This window comes from Mercenaria mercenaria, chromosome 17 (assembly GCF_021730395.1).
Source record: "Mercenaria mercenaria strain notata chromosome 17, MADL_Memer_1, whole genome shotgun sequence".
Classification (NCBI taxonomy): domain Eukaryota; kingdom Metazoa; phylum Mollusca; class Bivalvia; order Venerida; family Veneridae; genus Mercenaria; species Mercenaria mercenaria.
The window spans coordinates 37,460,129-37,480,136 of NC_069377.1; the positions used below are offsets into that span (position 1 = coordinate 37,460,129).

A 20,008-nucleotide genomic window follows, 5' to 3' on the forward strand; every position below is an offset into this window, starting at 1 on the left:
ATGAAGGATTGTTATTTTACACCGAGATGGAATTGTGAACAATAAAACTTACACTAGGCATATCGCTAATTGCCGATAATTAATGGCCATTTGATTTGTAAATTTAAAAAGATCATAACAAAGGCGATTATTGGTTTGAATTGAGATATTATTATTGTTGTTGTTGTTAATCGAATGATACATACCAGGGGTATACATAATTCTACCACCAAATGTCACAATGGGCAAACAATAACCGTTTACTCAAACTGATCCGATTGCAAACTTCAATCTTGCTATTCAAAGCTAATTCAGGTCAATTAATTCTAACTGTTTATAGCTTTCAAATGCATAACTCCCCTTTGCTTTGAAAATCCGCCGCTTCGAAAGACTGTTATTGTCTTGACAAGTTGTAAACAACATTCCAGGTGTTGTTTTGATCTGTGCCGAGATAAATGCCACTGAAAACAAATGGCCCTTTATCGATTTATGGTTGGCTAAGGGCAGTTTGATTGACAGCGGAGGGCGGGGCAAAGACAGCATAATGCGATACAATGCATTGATCTTTTATCAAAGTCGTTGACAGTTTTATTGCATACACACTTATTAGTTTTATTATCATATTGAATGTTGATTTATGCTTAATCAGATTACGTGATCAAGGACTTAAAATGCCTAAGAGAAAACGTGCTGCATAAAAAAACGTACGTAGAATACCGGTAACTGTCTGAAAACAAACCTTGTGTGATTATATCCGTGATTATTATTGATGGAATTACATGGCTCTGTATTTTTTCGTGCTTATTCAATGTACGCTAATTAACAAAATATTTGTCTATTTTATATGTTATAAACACATTTTTGGTGACAATAATGGTTGAAATAAAAGAAAATCATGATCGTTTATTAAGACTGAGTTATTTTTCACGCTTATTAATGTACGGTAATTAACAGATGTTTTTCTACTTTATCTGTTATAAACACTTTTTTTGGTCACTTAATAGTGGTTTTGAAAAAAAATCATGATCGATTATTATGTCATGTAATAAAGAAATAAATCTTCTATTTTTGTTTTTTATTTTTGTTTGTTTATGTATGCCTTTACTTTAAAACTAACAATACATTTTAACAATATTACGGCACAAATAATTTATCGCAGAAACGTCACAAAGAAATGTGCGAAATATAATAGAAAACAAAAAAGATAGTTTGCTGGAACCAATGTTTTTTCACATTATTTTGTGCCTTAGTAGTCATTAAAGGGCATTGTTGTTCCTCCCTAACTTTCCAAAAATTGTCCATTAACGATGGTGTGAAGAAGAAAACAACTTTGCCCAACGTGGACAAACTGCAAAATAAAAAAACGGTTGCATGATTTTGCTACCAAATCCAAATGTTTCCAGCGTTACACTTGACAATTTCAGCATTTATGATGCCAGGTGATCTAGATCGATCTAACCCTTGACTTATGGCCGGGGCAACTTGAAAATCTTAAGATTTTTATCCAAAGTAGACCCTCGACTTAGGCCGAGAATATACGGTAATTCAGTCAGATTTTTGAGTTTTTAAAATCTCTAATGTAAAAAAAAAAGTTTCTTATTTAACGTGGGTAGTCTAATAAGTCCCCAACTGGAATGGATGGAATAACTTATTTGCAGCCGAACCCACGGCAGGCGTCATTTACCTCCCCATCGTCCAGTCTAGGCCGATACTGCTGGAAACTGTACCAATTTAAGTAAATCACCCAGCACTGAACACTAGTCTTTATATCAGCCGCGTCTGAGAATCGAACGCAGACCGCTGACATTGAAGTCCAACCTGCTAACCACTGCACAACTGACCCCCTTCTCTAATACAATGTTTTTTCAAAAAGTTTTCATTGTTTAGATTACTGAATAGCTGGTATCAACAGCCACTTGAGGGTTATCAGACATGTCTGATCCACCTTTTCTGTAACATAGTCAATTTTGGTATAGCATTTGTATACAGTAAGCTTTAATTATGTTTACGTGTGCTTAAATAGTCAAATGTGCTGTCGTTCGACAGTTCCTGTTTCAAAAATAGTTGATCTGATTTATTATAATTTGCATTTCATGTGGTAGGTTATTATCTAATCCTTTTCATTATTTGGAATAATTTTACTTCAACAAAAAGCCAACATCTAATTTTCTTTCAGATTCAGAGGCCGCCACCTCGTAAGAAGAACATTATGATTTTGCATGAACGATTGCAGTTCTTGTTGAAGGAGCTTGAGCCCTGGGAATCTAAACTCCAACAAGCCTCAAAGAGAGCCAGGCTACGATTGAGAAAAGAAATGGAAGATTATATACTCAAACCTCCAGAAGAAAAGGTGAATGTTAAATTGGTTTGTGATTAATATTTGCTAATTTGGTTTGTCACATCCTCACTTGGACCTCTATCAATTTGTTGAACTTAGGACCACCTCAATGCACTAACTAGGCATAGGGAATATAGATCAATATAATTGCACCTTTACTTACGGCATTTATACTGGTATAAACCACACTTCTTGCATATCATCCAAGAATCACTAGCGCTTAATTGGAGAGTGCAGCCAGATCCTGCTCCTTCATGGATTTGAACCAGTAACTTCTTGGCCAGGAATCTTGATTGCCTATCCCTACAGTACATCATTTTACATGCATTAACATCAGCAGAAGCCCAAGGAGTATGTTGAAGTGTTAAACCAAGTCAGAGGGCCTCGACAGATGCTTATGCATGAAATAAAGTGTATTTTTAATTTGCATAAAATTAGATCATAGTAATAAATCAGTTTCATCCCCCCCCCCTAATAGCATTCACCTTAAAGTAACAAACTGCAACCAGTTGGTGTTATTTCTTTTGGTGTCATCATTATCTTTACTAAGACTTTGTAAATTTTACATTTTTAGATTAAAATTTCCTGGAGCTTGTTCTGTTGGCTGATACAGACTAAAGTTACTATAATGTACTTAAGTGATAAAATAAGACAGATAGACCTTTAAATTTTCAGTTTCCAACAATTTTGTTTGTTAACAATGCTACCCTTTTGCCTTCTGGCGGCAATTGATTTTGCCTTTGGGACCAGTGCAGACTAAGATTAGCTTGCATGGAAGTGCAGGTTGATCATGGTCTGCACTCTTCCCTGTTCAGTCAGTAAATTTTCAGTGAACACCCCTTTGGTAAACAAGCTGTACTGCCCAAATTAAATGATGGACCAATCCATTTTAGAAATTAAGTGGAGTACATGTTAATAAACTTTTTTATGCTCGAATTTGTTTTACATGATACTTTGTATAAATTGTAACATATTTTACATATTCCTTTTATAGACTGAAGACTGGAAATCCTCTGATGAGGAGACAGAGTCGGGAGAGTCTGATGCAGAAGACCAGAATGAGATTGAAGATGACACTAAAAATAAACAGAAAGTTACTGATGATAAAACTTCTGCTTCAAACTCCAGATGCAGGTACTGTGTGTTTAAACTGGGTTCAAGGTAATAAAACTGAGTCTGTAGACCAGTCTCAGAGTACTGCCATGCCATTAGTCAATTTTGAGTTTTTAGCTCAGAATCAACCAATTAAATGATTTGAGGCATGTTTTATAACCTTTTGATACTAGGTGTTATCACTACAGGAGGTGTACGTTCTTGTTTCTTCATGGAAGATAGAAAATAAGATTGAAATAAAAACAAGAGCTCATCATGGAGGATATCAATGCTTGACTGTTCAAGTCAGGGGGAAAAATGAACATTAGAAATAAAAGAAAAGGGCATTACTGCAGGGGAAAAAAGGACATGAAATACATGCAGCGCATGTCAGAACAACACAGTAAAGAAGTGCCTGAAGTTTCAATCCTTTACCATAAATGGTTACTGAAATACCAGGTTTAATACATATAAAACTTAACCAAAAGTCTAAAAAGCGACATAACTTATATAAAAAAAGTAATATAGAGTGGTGACTAAGTTACACTTGCTTACAAACTTTACCAAAACTTGCTAAATCAAAAAGGACCTAACTTTTTAAAACTGAAAGACAGAGTTATGCATGTCAGATCATCACAATGAACTAATGTTTGAAGTTTCAATCCATTCATACTAGTGGTTACTGAGATATCTCCTTACAGTCAAAATGTCGACCAAATCAGGACGCCAATGAACAGACAAGTACAGTAACTGTACCTATTCTTCGAAAAAGGCATGCTAAAAAGAACACAACTGGTATATCTGAAGACAACTTGCATCAAAAGCTCAGCAAAGTGTTATCTTCTAAATCTTAGAATATGATTAGATCATTCTGTATGTCTGATTTTGATCAAATAGTAGATTAATAAGCTCTCCATATATATATAAAAATAGATAACCTAACATTACATATGATCTAAGACAACATTTTCAAATATTTCATATACCTATGTATTCATAGTACTGTATGTATGCTATTGCAAATTTCAGTACACCAATAAAACCACCAGAAGAAATCGATGAGATAGATATCAGCCACCGTGGACGTCTTAGAAAACGTAGAATCATACCAAACAACGTTGAAGATCAGCTGGCAGTAAAGAAACCAAAACCAGTGAAGTCTGAATCCAGTCAGTCCACTCCAACAACGAATCAACCAGTGATTGTACAGAGTGGTAAAACACAACTCGTTGATTACGCTGACATTATACGTCAGCTGAAAAACACTGGAGGAAACACACCAATTTTGATTAAAACCACCCAAGGTGGTAGAACTGTATTGACAAGTGTTTTACCTGTGAGTGCTAATAGTAACAGTAACTCTAACACAACCACTACTCAAGCTTTACAGACTATTAGAATTGTCTCCCCTAGTTCTGTTGCCCAGCAGTCAGTGCAACCTCAGGCTTTGAGGATAGCAGTGCCGAGCACCGGATATTTACCAGCCACATCAAAGGCCCTGCAGCATCCAACTATACAGAACCTCCTGTCTGGGACTGTGGCAGGAAGCAAACTGCTACCTAAAACTTCAGCTGCTGTCACTGTTACTGGTAAGTTGCTAAATTTCTAAAATGGACTGGTCCATCCTTGAATTTGGGCAGTACCATTTATTATTCAAAGGGATGTTCAATGAAAATTTATTGGCGGAATAGCGAACAGTGCAGACCATGATCAGCCTGCACGGACATGCAGGCTGATCTTGGTCTGCACTGGTCGCAAAGGCAGATTACTTTCCAACAGCAGGCTAAAGGCTAAAGTTGTATTAAATGGGTGACACTGACTAAAACCTATAAGAGGAGCTGTGACTTAGAACTATCTAAATTAAACTATTTCAGCTTTATGTCCATGCATTGTCTGAGTCATGAAGTCGCCTCATAAAAAAGTACAACAGTATGAGAAGCCTTTACAAGGAAATAAATTAAGATGATAAACTTTTTATAGCATTGTTCTTTTGAGTTGAGTGTGTGACTTGTCATGCATAAATTATTGTTTTACAGTTTTGTTAAGTACATATTTTCTATGTGATATTTGTTGCATAAGATGTCTAGCTTGAAAGGACTATTGAAGTATTATGCAAAGAAAGTCGTACATTCTTTGTTTATTTTTAGAAAATTATCAAGCCACAGGGCAACCGTCTGTGATTCTACCTCCTACACCAGAGAAATCAAATGCACAGAAAATAATTCTACCAAACCAGACAACACCACAGAAAGTAGTTCCAAGTCCTGTTACAACACCAAGAAAAATAGCACCACATACAACAGCCTCAAATGCCTCAGGAAAACCAAAAGCCAAGTATTATGCTGCAAATGCTAGTACTCTTCCAATTAATGTTGTTGAGCAGTTGATTGCTACACGAGGAGCAAAACTTTCACAGGGAGCATATAATCAGAGTATTCTGTTAATTCCTATGGAAAATGACGGACAGACGAGAAATGTTGTGTCTCCTGCTCCAGTTACTCCAGCTAAAAGTCCACTGTCTCCATCAACCACTCCCGAAGGCGGGAAAAATATGAAGTCAGAAAATATGCAGACGTCTGGTTCCAGTACTTCTGCTGCAAAAACATCTCCAAACACACTTATTCTTCCAAAGCCTCAAACCAGTCCAGTTTTATCTTTAGGTCAAGGACTTCCTGGTGTTCAAATTCAACAAGGCTTTGGTGGTTTACAGGCACCACAAGCATTTCTACAACCAGCTATTGTAGATGGTTTGAATGTGACAAGACTTGTACCAATGGGAATTTCTCCAAAATCTCCGACAAGGTACCCAACTAACGAAACCGTAAAAACATTACTTGAAAAGCGGAAACCACCTGAAGAAAAAGAAACTTTTGTTCTTGAAAAACGAAAAGTACCTGCCGTCACTATCATTTCAAATTGTGTCAGTAACGTTCAGTCAAATGCTTTATCTGAGATGCGTATGTCAGCAGCAGGAAGTTTTGTGCCTCAGATGTCACCAGTAAAGTGTGACCAAAATTCAACGAGGATAAATTCAGATATTGGACTAGTGAAAGGTCCAAGTGCTGCAAATACTATGTCGCAGCCAGCAATAATGTCATTGGACCCTGTGAAAAAGGAGGCTCTTGTCTCTGCAGTGAAAGCTCAGCAGTGTGTGATTACTTCAATATCTGCTGCTAAATTAAACACACTATTGCTTCAAACGAGTGCTGCTGGTGCAAAATCTATTCCATCCCTTATAAAGCTGCCTAGCAAAGCTGCTTTGGACTCGGCTGTCAAGGCTGTTGTGACAAGTGTAAATGTCACATTACCTACTGTAAATATTAAAGTGCCTTCCCCTACATCACTCCCTTCCATAGGTCCTAGAAGGAATGTGACAAAAACAATACAAACAATGAAGTCTCCCATTCCAGTTGCTCCAAAAGTTGTAACACAAAGCTCTGGTGGGCAAACAACTTTATCCTTTGCGGATTCACATACTGCTTCATCATCTCAGATGTTGACTGTGCCCTCTACTGTTCATGGTTCTTCATCATCCTGTAACGTTGTATCTGTGACCCAGTCTCAGACAGTGACTGGTTCTCAAGATCAAGATGGAAAAAGGCTAATAACCAGACTTACTCCACAATTGGTGCTCACACCTAAAGGCGTTATGCAGATGGGTTTTGTAAACCAAAGTCAGCTGGCTAGTACCACACCTTCAGTGAATCAGGTTGCAATGAATCAAGTTGCAGTGTCTTCTTCTGTTCAGAGTGCTGGAAACCAGACAATTCTTATCCAGAACAGTGCTGGACAGTACCAACTAATTCAGCAAACCAGTCCAGTGTTACAGCAGACAGGACAAGGAACCAGTCTACAACAGCTTGCAAGTCAGTCTGCTGCACAGTCTCAAGGTCAAGGTCAAAATCTGCTTCAAACAGTCAAACCAGTTGTTGCTTTGAATGCAAGTGGAAATCCAATCATTCTGCCAACAGTAAAATCTAGCACACAAGTGGCTCCTAGCTCTTCCCCGCCATCTATTGTTCTACACAAATCAACATATTATACACAAAAACCAACAACTTCCACAGTGAACTCAGTGGGACTGATAGGCTCCCCATCTGTGACGGGTAATATTGATCTTAAATCTCCGTCAGCAGGATTTGTGTTTCAGCAACCTACAACAGGGGTGTTACATCCTCAGACACCTGTCGTCAGTCATTCTGGGATGATATCACCGTTACTTGGCTTACAGCAGGGTCTTGTGTTACAAGGTGGAGTCCAGCTTGCCAGTCCACTGGTAAATCCAGTAGGTTTGAATTTGGTACATCCTGGTGTTCAAGCTCTGCAAAATGCCTCATCTCTGCAAGCATCTGGTACACCAAATTTAAATCTTTTACAAAAAGCGGGATCTGCTGGTGTTCAGATGTTGAATATAAACCCATTACTACTTAATGCTTCTCTAACTACAACGTCAGCTGGAGTGTTACGCCAGCAGTTAAATTCTCAATTCACTGTGGTATCTGGGATTCAACCTGGTTCTAACTTGGGTACATCGCTTGCGAGGATTGGAGTTAATACCATCGTGAAACCTTCTATGCCTGGAATCCAACAGCAAATAAAACCCCAGTCATCAACAGTTGGTGTAGCCCAGACAGCAGTAGTAGCAAGTCAGAATGGAGCCAGTTTGGTTTCTCCAACGTCACAGATGATACATATGCAAGGGTCGCCATTGGTTATTCCAGGAATTGGCGGAGCCGCCAGTCAACAAATTAACCAGATTGGAAAACTTGCCGTTACACCAAATTCAGCACAGAAACAACTGGTATTTCAGTATCCGTCAGTTTGTCAAACAGTTACAAATGTTAGCTCTCAGCTGACACAGACTGTAGCGTCTGTGTCAAATAAACAAAATGTCAATGACCAAACAACACAGCAGAAAGTAGTTCCAAGTCCTGCTTCTCTTGCAAAATTTCAAGCACCTTTAAAAACACAGGTGAAACTTGTGGTGACATGTGCAGGTCAAACGGTTTCAAAGAATGATAATTTGATTAATACAGTGTCGGTAAATCAGGTGACTGTGGGGCAGAAGTCTGGTTCAACACAACAGAAGCTGCTGCTGTTCAGTATAGGAGGTCAGCTTGTTACAGGACACGGTGTTCCAGTCTCACTGAGTGATGGCGTGTTAAAAGTAGTTCCACATGGAAAAGTCAAGATAAACAATCAAACGTTAACTCCTGAACAAATAAAACAAACATTGGCTAAGATTAATGAGGCAGCAGCAATGACCTTGAACCCTGTGAGTCAGCAGCAGACTCCTGCTCAGCAGTCTGGTACAAGCGCTGTGGTTGATCAAGGCAAAGTCATTCCAGTTAAAATAGTGAAAGATTCTAAAAATTCAGCGGGACCCAGTCTAGCATCCATTGACCATAGTTATCTTAATACAGTGAATAACAAGGTGAAGATAGTGACTTCTTTGATGAATGGAAATGGTAGTGTAGTTTCTCAGACACAGTCTGGCGGAAGTGGCCAGATTAGTTTAGTGTCACCAAATATCCAGACTGGTCTACAAGTTGTAAATTCTGATTCTATGAAAATTGAAAAAGGACAGGAAGTTCAGTTGGTAGGCCAGTCTAAAGAACAGCAATATGGATTGAAACCTATGGGATATTCATCAGGATATATTGTTCGACAACGGACTTCAAATCAAGAAGAGAGTGATGAAAAACCTAGCTTTGCCAATCAAAACTTTGACATAGGTAAACTTGTGGTTGACAAAGAAACTAAGCGCTTTGTTATAAAAGCGCCAGTGAAAAGTGATCTCAATGGTGGGGGTGATGCTAGTAATAATCTATACAACCATAATGCTGATGTAAAAACAAAAACTGAAGGTGTTAATGAAGATGATGAAAATGATGATCACAAACTAGTGATTGATGATGGGGTGAGTGATAAAGAAGCGGCTCTTAATTTATTGACTTTAGCCAACCAAGCTCCAGCACCTTTGGTTGTAAAACTGGAAAACAATGAAACTCGTAAAACTAATTCATGATGTTAGTTTTAAAAAATCGTCATTAGTACAAATTCATGATATTTTTATTGGACATAATTTTACAAAATATGTCATACATTGTTCACAAGTTTTGATTGTGAAATCATTCCATATTCTGGTAGTACATATTTATTGTTATAATACACATTATTTTGGGCATTGTTTACATTTTTGAAACATTAAGCTAACATTGATAACTCTTTCTTCTCATGACCATTCTTTCACATTCATTCTTACCCTGCTAAATTTCTGAAATGGACTGATCCATCATTCAAATTGGGCAATGCCATTTATCATTCCAAGGGGTGTTCACTGAAAATTTACTGACTGAACAGCAAACAGTGCAGACCATAATCAGCCTGCACGGACCAGCAGGCTGAAGGTTAAAATATTGGCTGCCAACCAGATTGAAGAAAACATAAGCATACAGAAAATGCATTCAAGATTTCAGTCTTACAATTAAAGTAACTTTGAAAATGGACATTTTTGTTGGGAATATCATGTTGAAGGTACAAGCCTCCAGAGTTTGGATAGAATTTTGAGGATAGATATCAATTTGACATCAATTTTGTTTTAAGAAAATGTAAGCATACAGAGATTTAACTAAAGAAAAGATATACATCTTGCCATTAAGTTACGTCTTCCCATATATGAGTAGACATATTGATTTTGTCATCTGTTTGTCTGTCTGTATGTTTGTAACAAAAGTTTGTCCAGACAAATCTGACACTGCTGGTTGGATTTCAGCTCAACTTCAGTTTGACATATCTGTAAAAATTTGTTACAAGATTTATGATGGGCCAGATCTGAGTAGTAAGTCCAAAGTTACATGCCCTTGATTTATGCCATATTTCACTATGTATACACTGGAGCACTCATTTCTTAACCAATCCTTATCATATTTCACAAAATGTGTATACCAGTGAAATCTCTTTTGATTATTGGTCAGATCAGAATAATAGGTGGAGAGTTGTGTGCCCTTAAATTATCAAAAAATGACATTATTTTTGTCAAGCCTGCTTGTGGAAGTGAAGACATAGTTGTCCAAATGGCTGTTCGGTGTATGTGCCTGCGTGCGTCCATCCGGATTTGTTTGTTCATACACCAACTTTGACATGCATGGAGCAATCTTGTTTATATTTGGCATGAATGTTAACTTTGGTGAGTGGGAGTGTGATGCACAAACCCCAGTTTTTATCTCAAAGGTCAAGGTCAAAGGGCATGTCAGATCTTGTCCAGCCCGTAACTTGTCATGCATTGAGGAATCTTGTTTATATTTGGCATGAATGTTTAACTCAATGAGACCGAGTATCTCAAAGGTCAAGGTCACACTTAAGGGTCAAAGGGAGGGCTTGACATGTTGCCCGTGGGCATCTAGTACTATGTTTGCACCCTCCTTTCTTAACCAGTCATTGTATTAACACACATTGCTACTTGTAAGTTCATTGTTAAGTCCTAGTACTGGTGAGGTCAGACTATTGATTGCATAGTTATATGCTCTTGATTAAGCAATAAATTTCAAGTAACATTTGTATGCAGTTTAAATCTTGTACTGCTAAATGTGCATAGAATTCCTAACTTGGTGTGTGGATATTTATGGAAGTATGTTGTACTTACTTGACTTTTGATATTTGTTTTTTTTTTTTTTGGTTTTTTTTTTTTGCTTTCATTGATTAGTTATGGTTTTAGTTATGGTTTCATATAATACCTGTTTTATGATTTCCCTTTCTATTCACCGCAAGTAATCTGCTTAACATTTAAAAATTATGCTTGTCTTTCTCCCAACAGCCTTTGTGTTATGCCCAGAAACTTCATATCTATTTATCCTGCCATTTAAATGAAGCAGTATGGGGAGACATATGTTGTTTTCAAAAGCATTCTCTGTTATAAGTTTGAAAATGGAAGGTTTTTTAAGTATGTTTATGTTAAACAAACGTACTTTTGCATGAAAATGAGAAAAACATATTTTCAAAACATGTGAAAGTCGGTGGAGTAATGTGAAACGTTAATTAATATTTATATTTCGTGAAACGTGAGATCTGTATTACAGTGTATGTGCAATATTGTATTATATTTGGTGAAAAGGAATCAAAATTAAGAAATAATTACTTTTTATCTGTATAAATTTTACTGCAGGAGAGCTTCATAAGTGGTGTTAGAAGTAAATGAGCCACACCATGAGAAAACCAACATAGTGCGTTTGCGACTAGCAATGATCCAGACCAGCCTGCGCATCCGCGCAGTCTGGTCAGGATCCATGCTGTTTGCTAATGGTTTCTCTCATTGCAATAGGCTTTGAAAGCCAACAGCATGGATCCTGACCAGACTGTGCGGATGCGCAGGCTGATCTGGATCCATGCCGGTCGCAAACGCACTATGTTGGTTTTCTCATGGCGTGGCTCAAATATTCCTTGAACTCACTGAATTGTAGTGTTTACTCTTTATCTAGACTTACTTTCAAATTAAAGTTCTTACAGAATTTTCAAAAAATTGTCAAAAATCTAGAAGTGGGCTCCTTCAAAAATTATCATGAGAAAAATCAAGTTAAGAATGTTTGTGAAAAGTGGTCATGTTTCTGTTTAAATGCACAATTCAGACTTTCCAGAATTTGTGTTTAAGATTTAAATTCGTGTAGATATTTGAGAAATGCTGTTTTGTTGTAGGAGAAAAAGCAAACTAAGATATTAAATTGTGACATTGAAAATAATTTGAGACTTTGTTCATGGCAATTTGACAGACATCATTATTTCTGACGTCCTTTGCCGGCAACCTTAACTCATATGGAAAAGTTGTCAACTTGTTAAGAACAAGCCAGTGCTGACCAGTGCAGTATCTAGGAATACTTGTTAGGGTAACTGACCCCTGACAGAACTGAAATTTTGTTGAAAATGGGTTTTTAATTATGCATATTAAACAGCTAATACAGGCTATCATTTTATGAAAATGTTAATTTTTTAGGTAATTCTGCTTGGGTTTACTGGAATAATGAATCTACAGTTTTGATACAAAAACATTCTGAAAAAATTGTCTGCGTACAGACAAGTAACAGCCTCCTAAGTACTGGTAAGGCTTTGGCAGTTTGAGGAGAGGGTGGTGGTGGTTTATTATGTTTGAAAACATAGCGGGGTGTCAAGTTTCGAAAAAGAAAATTCCATTGGTGGGACAAGGCAGAATATTTATTGGGGCATTCCCCTCGCCTTGTTGAAATTGGTAGGCAACATCTGATCTGCTTTTGTGCTAGAGAAGTAAACAATATTCTGTTAACTTGTTAATTATTTTATAGCATAGTTATATATTTTTTGACAGTTTGTTGAAGAATTTGTACAGATTTTATGCAAGGAAATAGTTGAATCTGTTACTGGTACAATTTCTGGATGATGTCTTTGAATGTGTAAATACTCTGTTAAAGTTATTATTTTATACCACCGTCTCTTCACACATAGAGCTAATAGTAAATATTTCATAAAACATAAGCAATAATATTTTGAAAAAAGTTTTCTGCCTTGATGAAAGAAAATTATCTGGAAGTTTCAAGAATAGTATCGAAATAATTACTGTTTGAATAAGGTAGTTATTTTTTTTTACAAGAAAAAAAGTTTCATGTAGTGTTTCTGTGATGTACTGTTACTACTGTTAGGTGGCTTGAAGATATACCAGCAGCATTAGAAACACTGTAGATGTGAAATCATGTCGAAATTGTTTTATTAATTGTTAAGTTGCAGACTGTTCTTTTAAAAATTAATATGAATTACGTGCCAGTATTGTTTGCTGTTGAATCATGAAAGTTAATATAAGCACTCTGCTCTAAAAATATATAAAATCTTACAAACATGGACAGCATCTGGAAAAAATGGACATCAAATATGTGGTCTTTGATAGTCTGTTATAAAGCTAAATTGTGTGTGTTGATAAACTGGTTATCAAACTGGAGGTTGTCTGTAGAACCATTTTGTCAGTATATTATTAATGTACCTAATGAAGTAGTTCAAACCACTTTGTTTGGCTGAATGCTTTAGTCACTCCAGAAATAAATATGGAACTCTATAGCATTCAGCCTGTGAATTGTAAATCTACATTGTATTTATTCTGAATTGTAGATTATTAGTGCTATGTTTCAAACAAGTCCATTGCTGTCTTTTAAAACACATCATGAAGATTGTTAAGCTATTCCATTTATTGCATAGTGAACAGACAGATTAGAAAACTGATTTTGAGGTACAGTCTTGAAATGCAGTATTGTCATTGGTCAATTTCTCAACCAATTGAGAAGTAACCAATCAGATCCTGGAGTTCTGAGACTGGTCCCCAGCTTCAGTTTTATAACTTCTAGCCCAGATGTTTGAAGGTTGACCTAATAATGAAACTATAGAGAAATTTTGAATGCATTAGGCCATTACAGATGTACAAACTGTTGAAAAACCCTGCATTAACAAAGTTATAAGGCCAGTAATTGATGAAGTAGAAAATTGATATAGAAGAGGCTGTAGTTAAAGAATGTGTAGAAAGATGTACAATGTATATGTCTATTAACATTACTTGCTCAGAAAAAGGTATTTTTATGCAGATCAAGAGTTCAACGTTGTTTTAAAGTTTGAAATTTAATCTTGAATAAAACTAATCTTTTTGAAGCAAGTGTATATAAAGCTTTTAATTAGTTGCAAACTACAACAAACAAGTTAAATATCAGTACATTCATAATAGCATTATATTTTTCCTGAACTTAATATATGACTCCATTGTATAGTGATACATCTTGTTCATGTCACATTGAATTAACGTGAACATTTTATACAGATGAGCTCGTATTTTTGCTACCACAAGGTTTACTGTGGCTTTATAAAACAATAGTTTCTGATGAGTCATCTAAATTGGATAAACAAGAAGTGACAACATTGTATTAATAACCTGAAGTTAAATTTTTGTACTTTTTCAGTAGCATTAATCTTTATTGCATTAGTTAGTTTCTAATTCTTTGGAAACATTTGGCATGGGATAAACTTAAACTGTAGTATGTTCAAAATATGTTCAGAACACATTCGTGTATTGAAAAAAAAAAGAAGCAAACAACAGTTTGTTAAAGACATTGCTGTACTTTTTGAAAATAATGTTAAATCCATGACTGCAATCAAGCTTTAAGTTTAAAATAAATAGCATCAGCTATATTGAAATCAGTGGTTATTTGTTACTGGATACTAAGGTAGAATCGAGCGCGCCATGAGAAAATCAACATAGTGCATTTGCGACCAGCATGGATCCAGACCAGCCTGCGGATCCGCGCAGTCTGGTCAGGATTCATGCTGTTTGCTTTCAAAGCCTATTGCAGTTAGAGAAACCGTTAGCGAACAGCATGGATCCTGACCAGACTGCGCAGATCTGCAGGCTGGTCTGGATCCATGCTGGTCGCAAATGCACTATTGGTTTTCTCATGGTGCGGCTCAAATATTGTTATATTAAGGTAGTGGGCCTGTGATGACAATAGGCAATTTTAGTCGGAGTACATATTTTTTGCAACGTAATTGCCAATTGGCATTATGGGTCCCTTTCCTTAATTTCAAACACAAAATCATGTCTTCTCTTGTAATTTTATATTATTCATCTGTTACACAAAATGTCATTTTTGAATAAAATATCTTTTGAAAGTTAAACAAGACTTAGTGTTAAATAAGTTTTGTTACTATCTGCACTGAATGCATTACTTTGTCTTTACAGAACCCACTGCCAGTATTGGACATGGTATCTCAACTGAATTTATTTGTACTGAGCTCACTGTCTGCTCTTTGAACACCATGTCTTTATCTGACTTACATTTTCTGAACACCATGTGTACATTAACCTTGCCTGTTCTGAACACCATGTCTACAATCTTGCCTGTTCTGAACACCATGTCTACATTAACCTTGCCTGTTCAGACCACCATGTCTACATTTATCTTGCCTGTTCTAAACACCATGTCTACATTAACCATGCCTGTTCTGAAACTGAAACTGAATAATTTGATTAAACGCCTATTTTTATACAATGATATATTCAAAGGCGTTGTACATAATAGTAATAATATTAGTTATTATAACAATATTAATAATGACAATAATAATTATAGCAACCTTATTGTAATAAACAGGGATTTTTCAGGACTGTTCCTGATTTCAGGCTTTTGGTTGCCAGAATTTCCATATGTAACTTTATTGAAAATGATGATTTTAGGCTTGAGAAAATAGATTTTCAGGCTTTTGATTTCTGACTGAACCCCGGGCCTGAATAAACAGTCATGACCACACCCCTCCCCTTGAGGTCATTTCACCCCTATTGCCAATACCAGTGCTTAAAGCATCTGGTACGCCCAGTTGAGCTGCATAAAGAGGTTCAAACCCCCGGTTAATGGTGCCATCATATACTGTTTAAGAAAGAAATACTACATACTACCCTACCCATAGAGCCTTACCAACAAGTGCGTTTATTAAACAAACCTTGGAGATAAAAATAGTCACGGAGAACATACGCCCTGCCCGAGGATCGAACTCGCAACCCTAAGATCCGTAGACCAACGCTCTATGTACTGAGCTAAGCGGGCGGGTCAGTATAAATGTTGAAATGTAAAACCTTTTACAAAAATTTAAGAACTATCACCTGCTGTTTTCGCATGATAAACAGTTATCAAAAATTTAAAACAATGCCGCGAAATCTCTGAAATACAGTGTCTTAAGATTTTTTTTGAATGTGTCAAGTAATTTACTTTTGTGTAGTTCTAACGGCAGTTCATTCCAAAGTTTTGGACCAATAGTACAGAAACTTCTATCATTAATCCCCCGCCGTGGCGGAGGGATTATAGGAATGGTCTGCTTCCGTCCATCCGTCCTTCCGTCAGTAACAAATTCGTGTCCGGTCCATATCTCCTAAACCCCTTGAAGGATTTTCATGAAACTTGAGTCAAATGATCACCTCATCAAGACAATGTGCAGAACCCATGAGTCAGCCTTGTCGGTTCAAGATCAAGGTCACAACTCAAGGTCAAAGGTTTGAGCCTGCCATTTTGTGTCCGCTCTATATCTCCTAAACCCCTTGAAGGAATTTTATAAAACTTTGGTCAAATGATCACCTCATCAAGACGATGTGCAGAACCCATGAGTCAGCCATGCCGGCTCAAGGTCAAGGTCACAACTCAAGGTCAAAGGTTTGAGCCTTCCATTTTGTGTCCGCTCTATATCTCTTAAACCCCTTGAAGGAATTTTATAAAACTTGGGTCAAATGATCAACTCATCAAGACGATGTGCAGAACCCATGAGTCAGTCATGCCGGCTCAAGGTCAAGATCACAAGTTAGGGTCAAAGGTTTGAACCTTCCATTTTGTGTCCGCTCTATATCTCCTAAACCCCTTGAAGGATTTTCATCAAACTTGGGTCAAACGATCACCTCATCAAGGCGATATGCAGAACTTATGAGTCAGCCATGTCAGCTCAAGGTCAAGGTCACAACTGAAGGTCAAAGGTTTGAGCCTTCCATTTCGTGTCCACTCTATATCTCCTAAACCCCTTGAAGGAATTTTATAAAACCTGGGTCAAATGATTACCTCATCAAGACGATGTGCAGAAATTATGAGTCAACCATGCCAGCTCAAGGTCAAGGTCACAACTAAGGGTCGAAGGTTTGAGCCTTCCATTTGGTGTCCACTCTGTATCTCCTTAACCCCATGAAGTGTTTTCATCAAACTTTGGTCAAACTTTGGTCAAATGATCACCTCATCAAGAACTCATGAGTCAACTCAAGGTCAAGGTCACAACTGTAGGTCAAAGGTTTCAGCTCTGTATCTCCTAAACCCCTTGAAGGATTTTCATGAAACTTTGGTCAAATGATCACCTCATGAAGACGTTGTGCAGAATTCATGAGTCAGCCGTGTCAGTTCAAGGTCAAGGTCACAGCTAAAATCAAAGGTTTTACCCTTTCACTATCCATAGCAGTGGCGGGGGATTTAGCTGTCTTTCAGACTGCCTTGTTGAATGTTTTGCACTTGTTGTATGGAACAACATAACGACATTCAAAATTTTCAGACAATCTCAAACCTTGTCCACTAGGAATATACCGGTACTCTGTAAGCAATTCTATTAAGTACAGAGGTACTCTGCCAGTGTGACAGCTATACATGAAAGAAAGTATCTTGAACTCAGTTCTTGCTTTCACTGGCAACCAATGTAAGTGGTACAATGCTTGTTTAGAACGGTCAAATTTCCTCCTGTTAAGGACAAGTTTTGCACACATGTTATGAATACTTTGCATCTTACACACCTCACATTTAGCTACACCAGACAGTATGACATTGCAATAATCCAGATGTGAAATAACTAGAGACAAAACTAAAATTTCAGTGGCTGCTTTTGTTAAGTATTTTCGGATGTTCTTAATTTGTAGGTAATTCAACATGGCTGTATGACATTTGCGATTTACAGTTTGTTTCTATTCATCCAGTCATTGATTACAACTGCACACCTTTCAAGGTCTCCGATCGCTTGTGATTCTATGGAAACAGATGTAGGACGAAAGCTTTTATTTGCCATATGATCATCAGCAAAACCGTAGACTGATATGGATTTTGGAATGACATCAAAAAGAGTTCCAGCATAGGTGAGATACAGCCAAGGACCAAGGCAACTGCCCTGGCGCACAATGCATTCAAGATGTTGGTCTGATGAATATACATTGTTGATATTAATCTTACAAGTACGAGGCCTTAGGCATTCTGAACACCATATCTACATTAACCATGCCTGTTCTGAACATGTCTATATTAATCTTTCCAGTTCAGACCACCATGTCTGCAGGTGAGATCTATGAACAAGAGCACCGCCTTGCGGGTGCTGACGCTCATCTGATTTTTTTTGTGTAATAGAAATATTGTCCTACCCATGATTTTCTAAGTCTAAAAAGGGCCATCATTCTTGCAAAAAGCAGGATAGAGTTATGTTTCTTGATGTACAGTGTCCACTTATGATGGTGAAAAACTGTTGCAAGTTTTAAAGCAATAGCTTTGATAGTTTATGAGAAAACATAATACTCAACCAAGAAAATGATTTTCTAAGTCCAAAAGGGGCAATAATTATTGCAAAAAGCAGGATGGAGTTATGTTGCTTGCTGTACAGGGTCAGCTTATGATGGTGAACAAGTGTTGCAAGTTTCAAAGCAATAGCTTTGATAGTTTAAGAGAAAAAGTTGACCTAAACATAAAACTTAACCAAGAAATCTGATATTTTCTAAGTCCAAAAGGGGCCATAAATCTTGCAAAAAGCAGGACGGAGTTATGTTTCTTGCTGTACAGGGTCAACTTATGATGGTGAACAAGTGTTGCAAGTTTTAAAGCAATAGCTTTGATAGTTAAGGATAAAAGCTGACCTAAACATAAAACTTAACCAAGAAAACTGATTTTCTAAGTCCAAAAGGGGCAATAAATCTTGCAAAAAGCAAGATGGAGTTATGTTTCTTGATGTACAGGGTCTGCTTATGATGGTGAACAAGGATTCCAAGTTTCAAAGCAATAGCTTTGATAGTTTAGGAGAAAAGTTGACCTAAACATAAAACTTAACCAAGAAATCTGATATTTTCTAAGTACAAAAGGGGCCATAAATCTTGCAAAAAGCAAGATGGAGTTATGTTTCTTGCTATACAGGGTCAGCTTATGATGGTGAACAAGTATTCCAAGTTTCAAAGCAATAGCTTTGATAGTTTAGGAGAAAAGCTGACCTAAACATAAAACTTAACCAGGCAACGCCGACGCCAACAACCGCTCAAGTGATGACAATAACTCATCATTTTTTTTCAAACAATCAGATGAGCTAAAAATATTACAAAAAGCTCATTTCTTCAAAAAAAAACTTTATTTCTACACACCAAGATAGTAACGTGATGCATAATCAGCTTCACAAACAAATGGTGGAAAACAAGACCACTTTATAAAACTCAACCTTGTTCTAAGTGAAAACATCACACCTGAATCTTTCTCTGAAATTCACAATTTTAGAACATGAAAACAACAGAAAACCTGTAAACTATACATTTATATAAATTGTCAATCAGAAATGTTAAGGCAATGTTAATATGGCTAACTCTAAGGATTTCAATAGAACTCGAAATGATAGCTTGGTTTTAAAAAATAACAACAACAACAACAAACAACACCCTTACATGAAATACTATGTTAAACATTTTGCACAACTATACCTTTTGAAGGCAAGGAATTTCATTTCAGTGAAAAACAATCATTCTAACAATGAAGAGCTTTTTTTCAATCTTTACATTTGATTTGGAAGAGGTTTTCCGCAGTTTGAAAAAAGATTTAATTTTGTTATCATGCATAGTTCAGACAGGAAGTGAGTTTCAAAAAAGTAAACTTAGTCTTTGATATGTAACCAAATCTGTAAAGAAAAGATCGTTTGTAAGCACAGAACACCACCAAGCAACTTACAGCAGACCTGGTCAGTTTACAAAAGGTACTGAAATATTCAACACTCCCATACTTTTATACAGAAACATTAAACAAACTTATAATTCCAAAGGATAAGAAGTAACTAGAAAATGCTTTTGTA

At 36.7% G+C, this 20,008-nt stretch overlaps 1 protein-coding gene across 1 annotated transcript in view; it reads left to right on the forward strand.

Moving 5' to 3' along the window:
• Window positions 1–15,085, forward strand: part of LOC123537483 (uncharacterized) — a 40,184-nt gene extending 25,099 nt beyond the window's left edge. The window contains exons 13-16 of the mRNA XM_045321217.2: window positions 2,156–2,329; window positions 3,312–3,451; window positions 4,439–4,998; window positions 5,557–15,085. Of these exons, the coding sequence (XP_045177152.2) occupies window positions 2,156–2,329; window positions 3,312–3,451; window positions 4,439–4,998; window positions 5,557–9,437 (4,755 nt within the window). The 3' untranslated portion in view covers window positions 9,438–15,085. The remainder of the gene's footprint in view (window positions 1–2,155; window positions 2,330–3,311; window positions 3,452–4,438; window positions 4,999–5,556) is intronic.
• The last annotated feature ends 4,923 nt before the right edge of the window (window positions 15,086–20,008 follow it).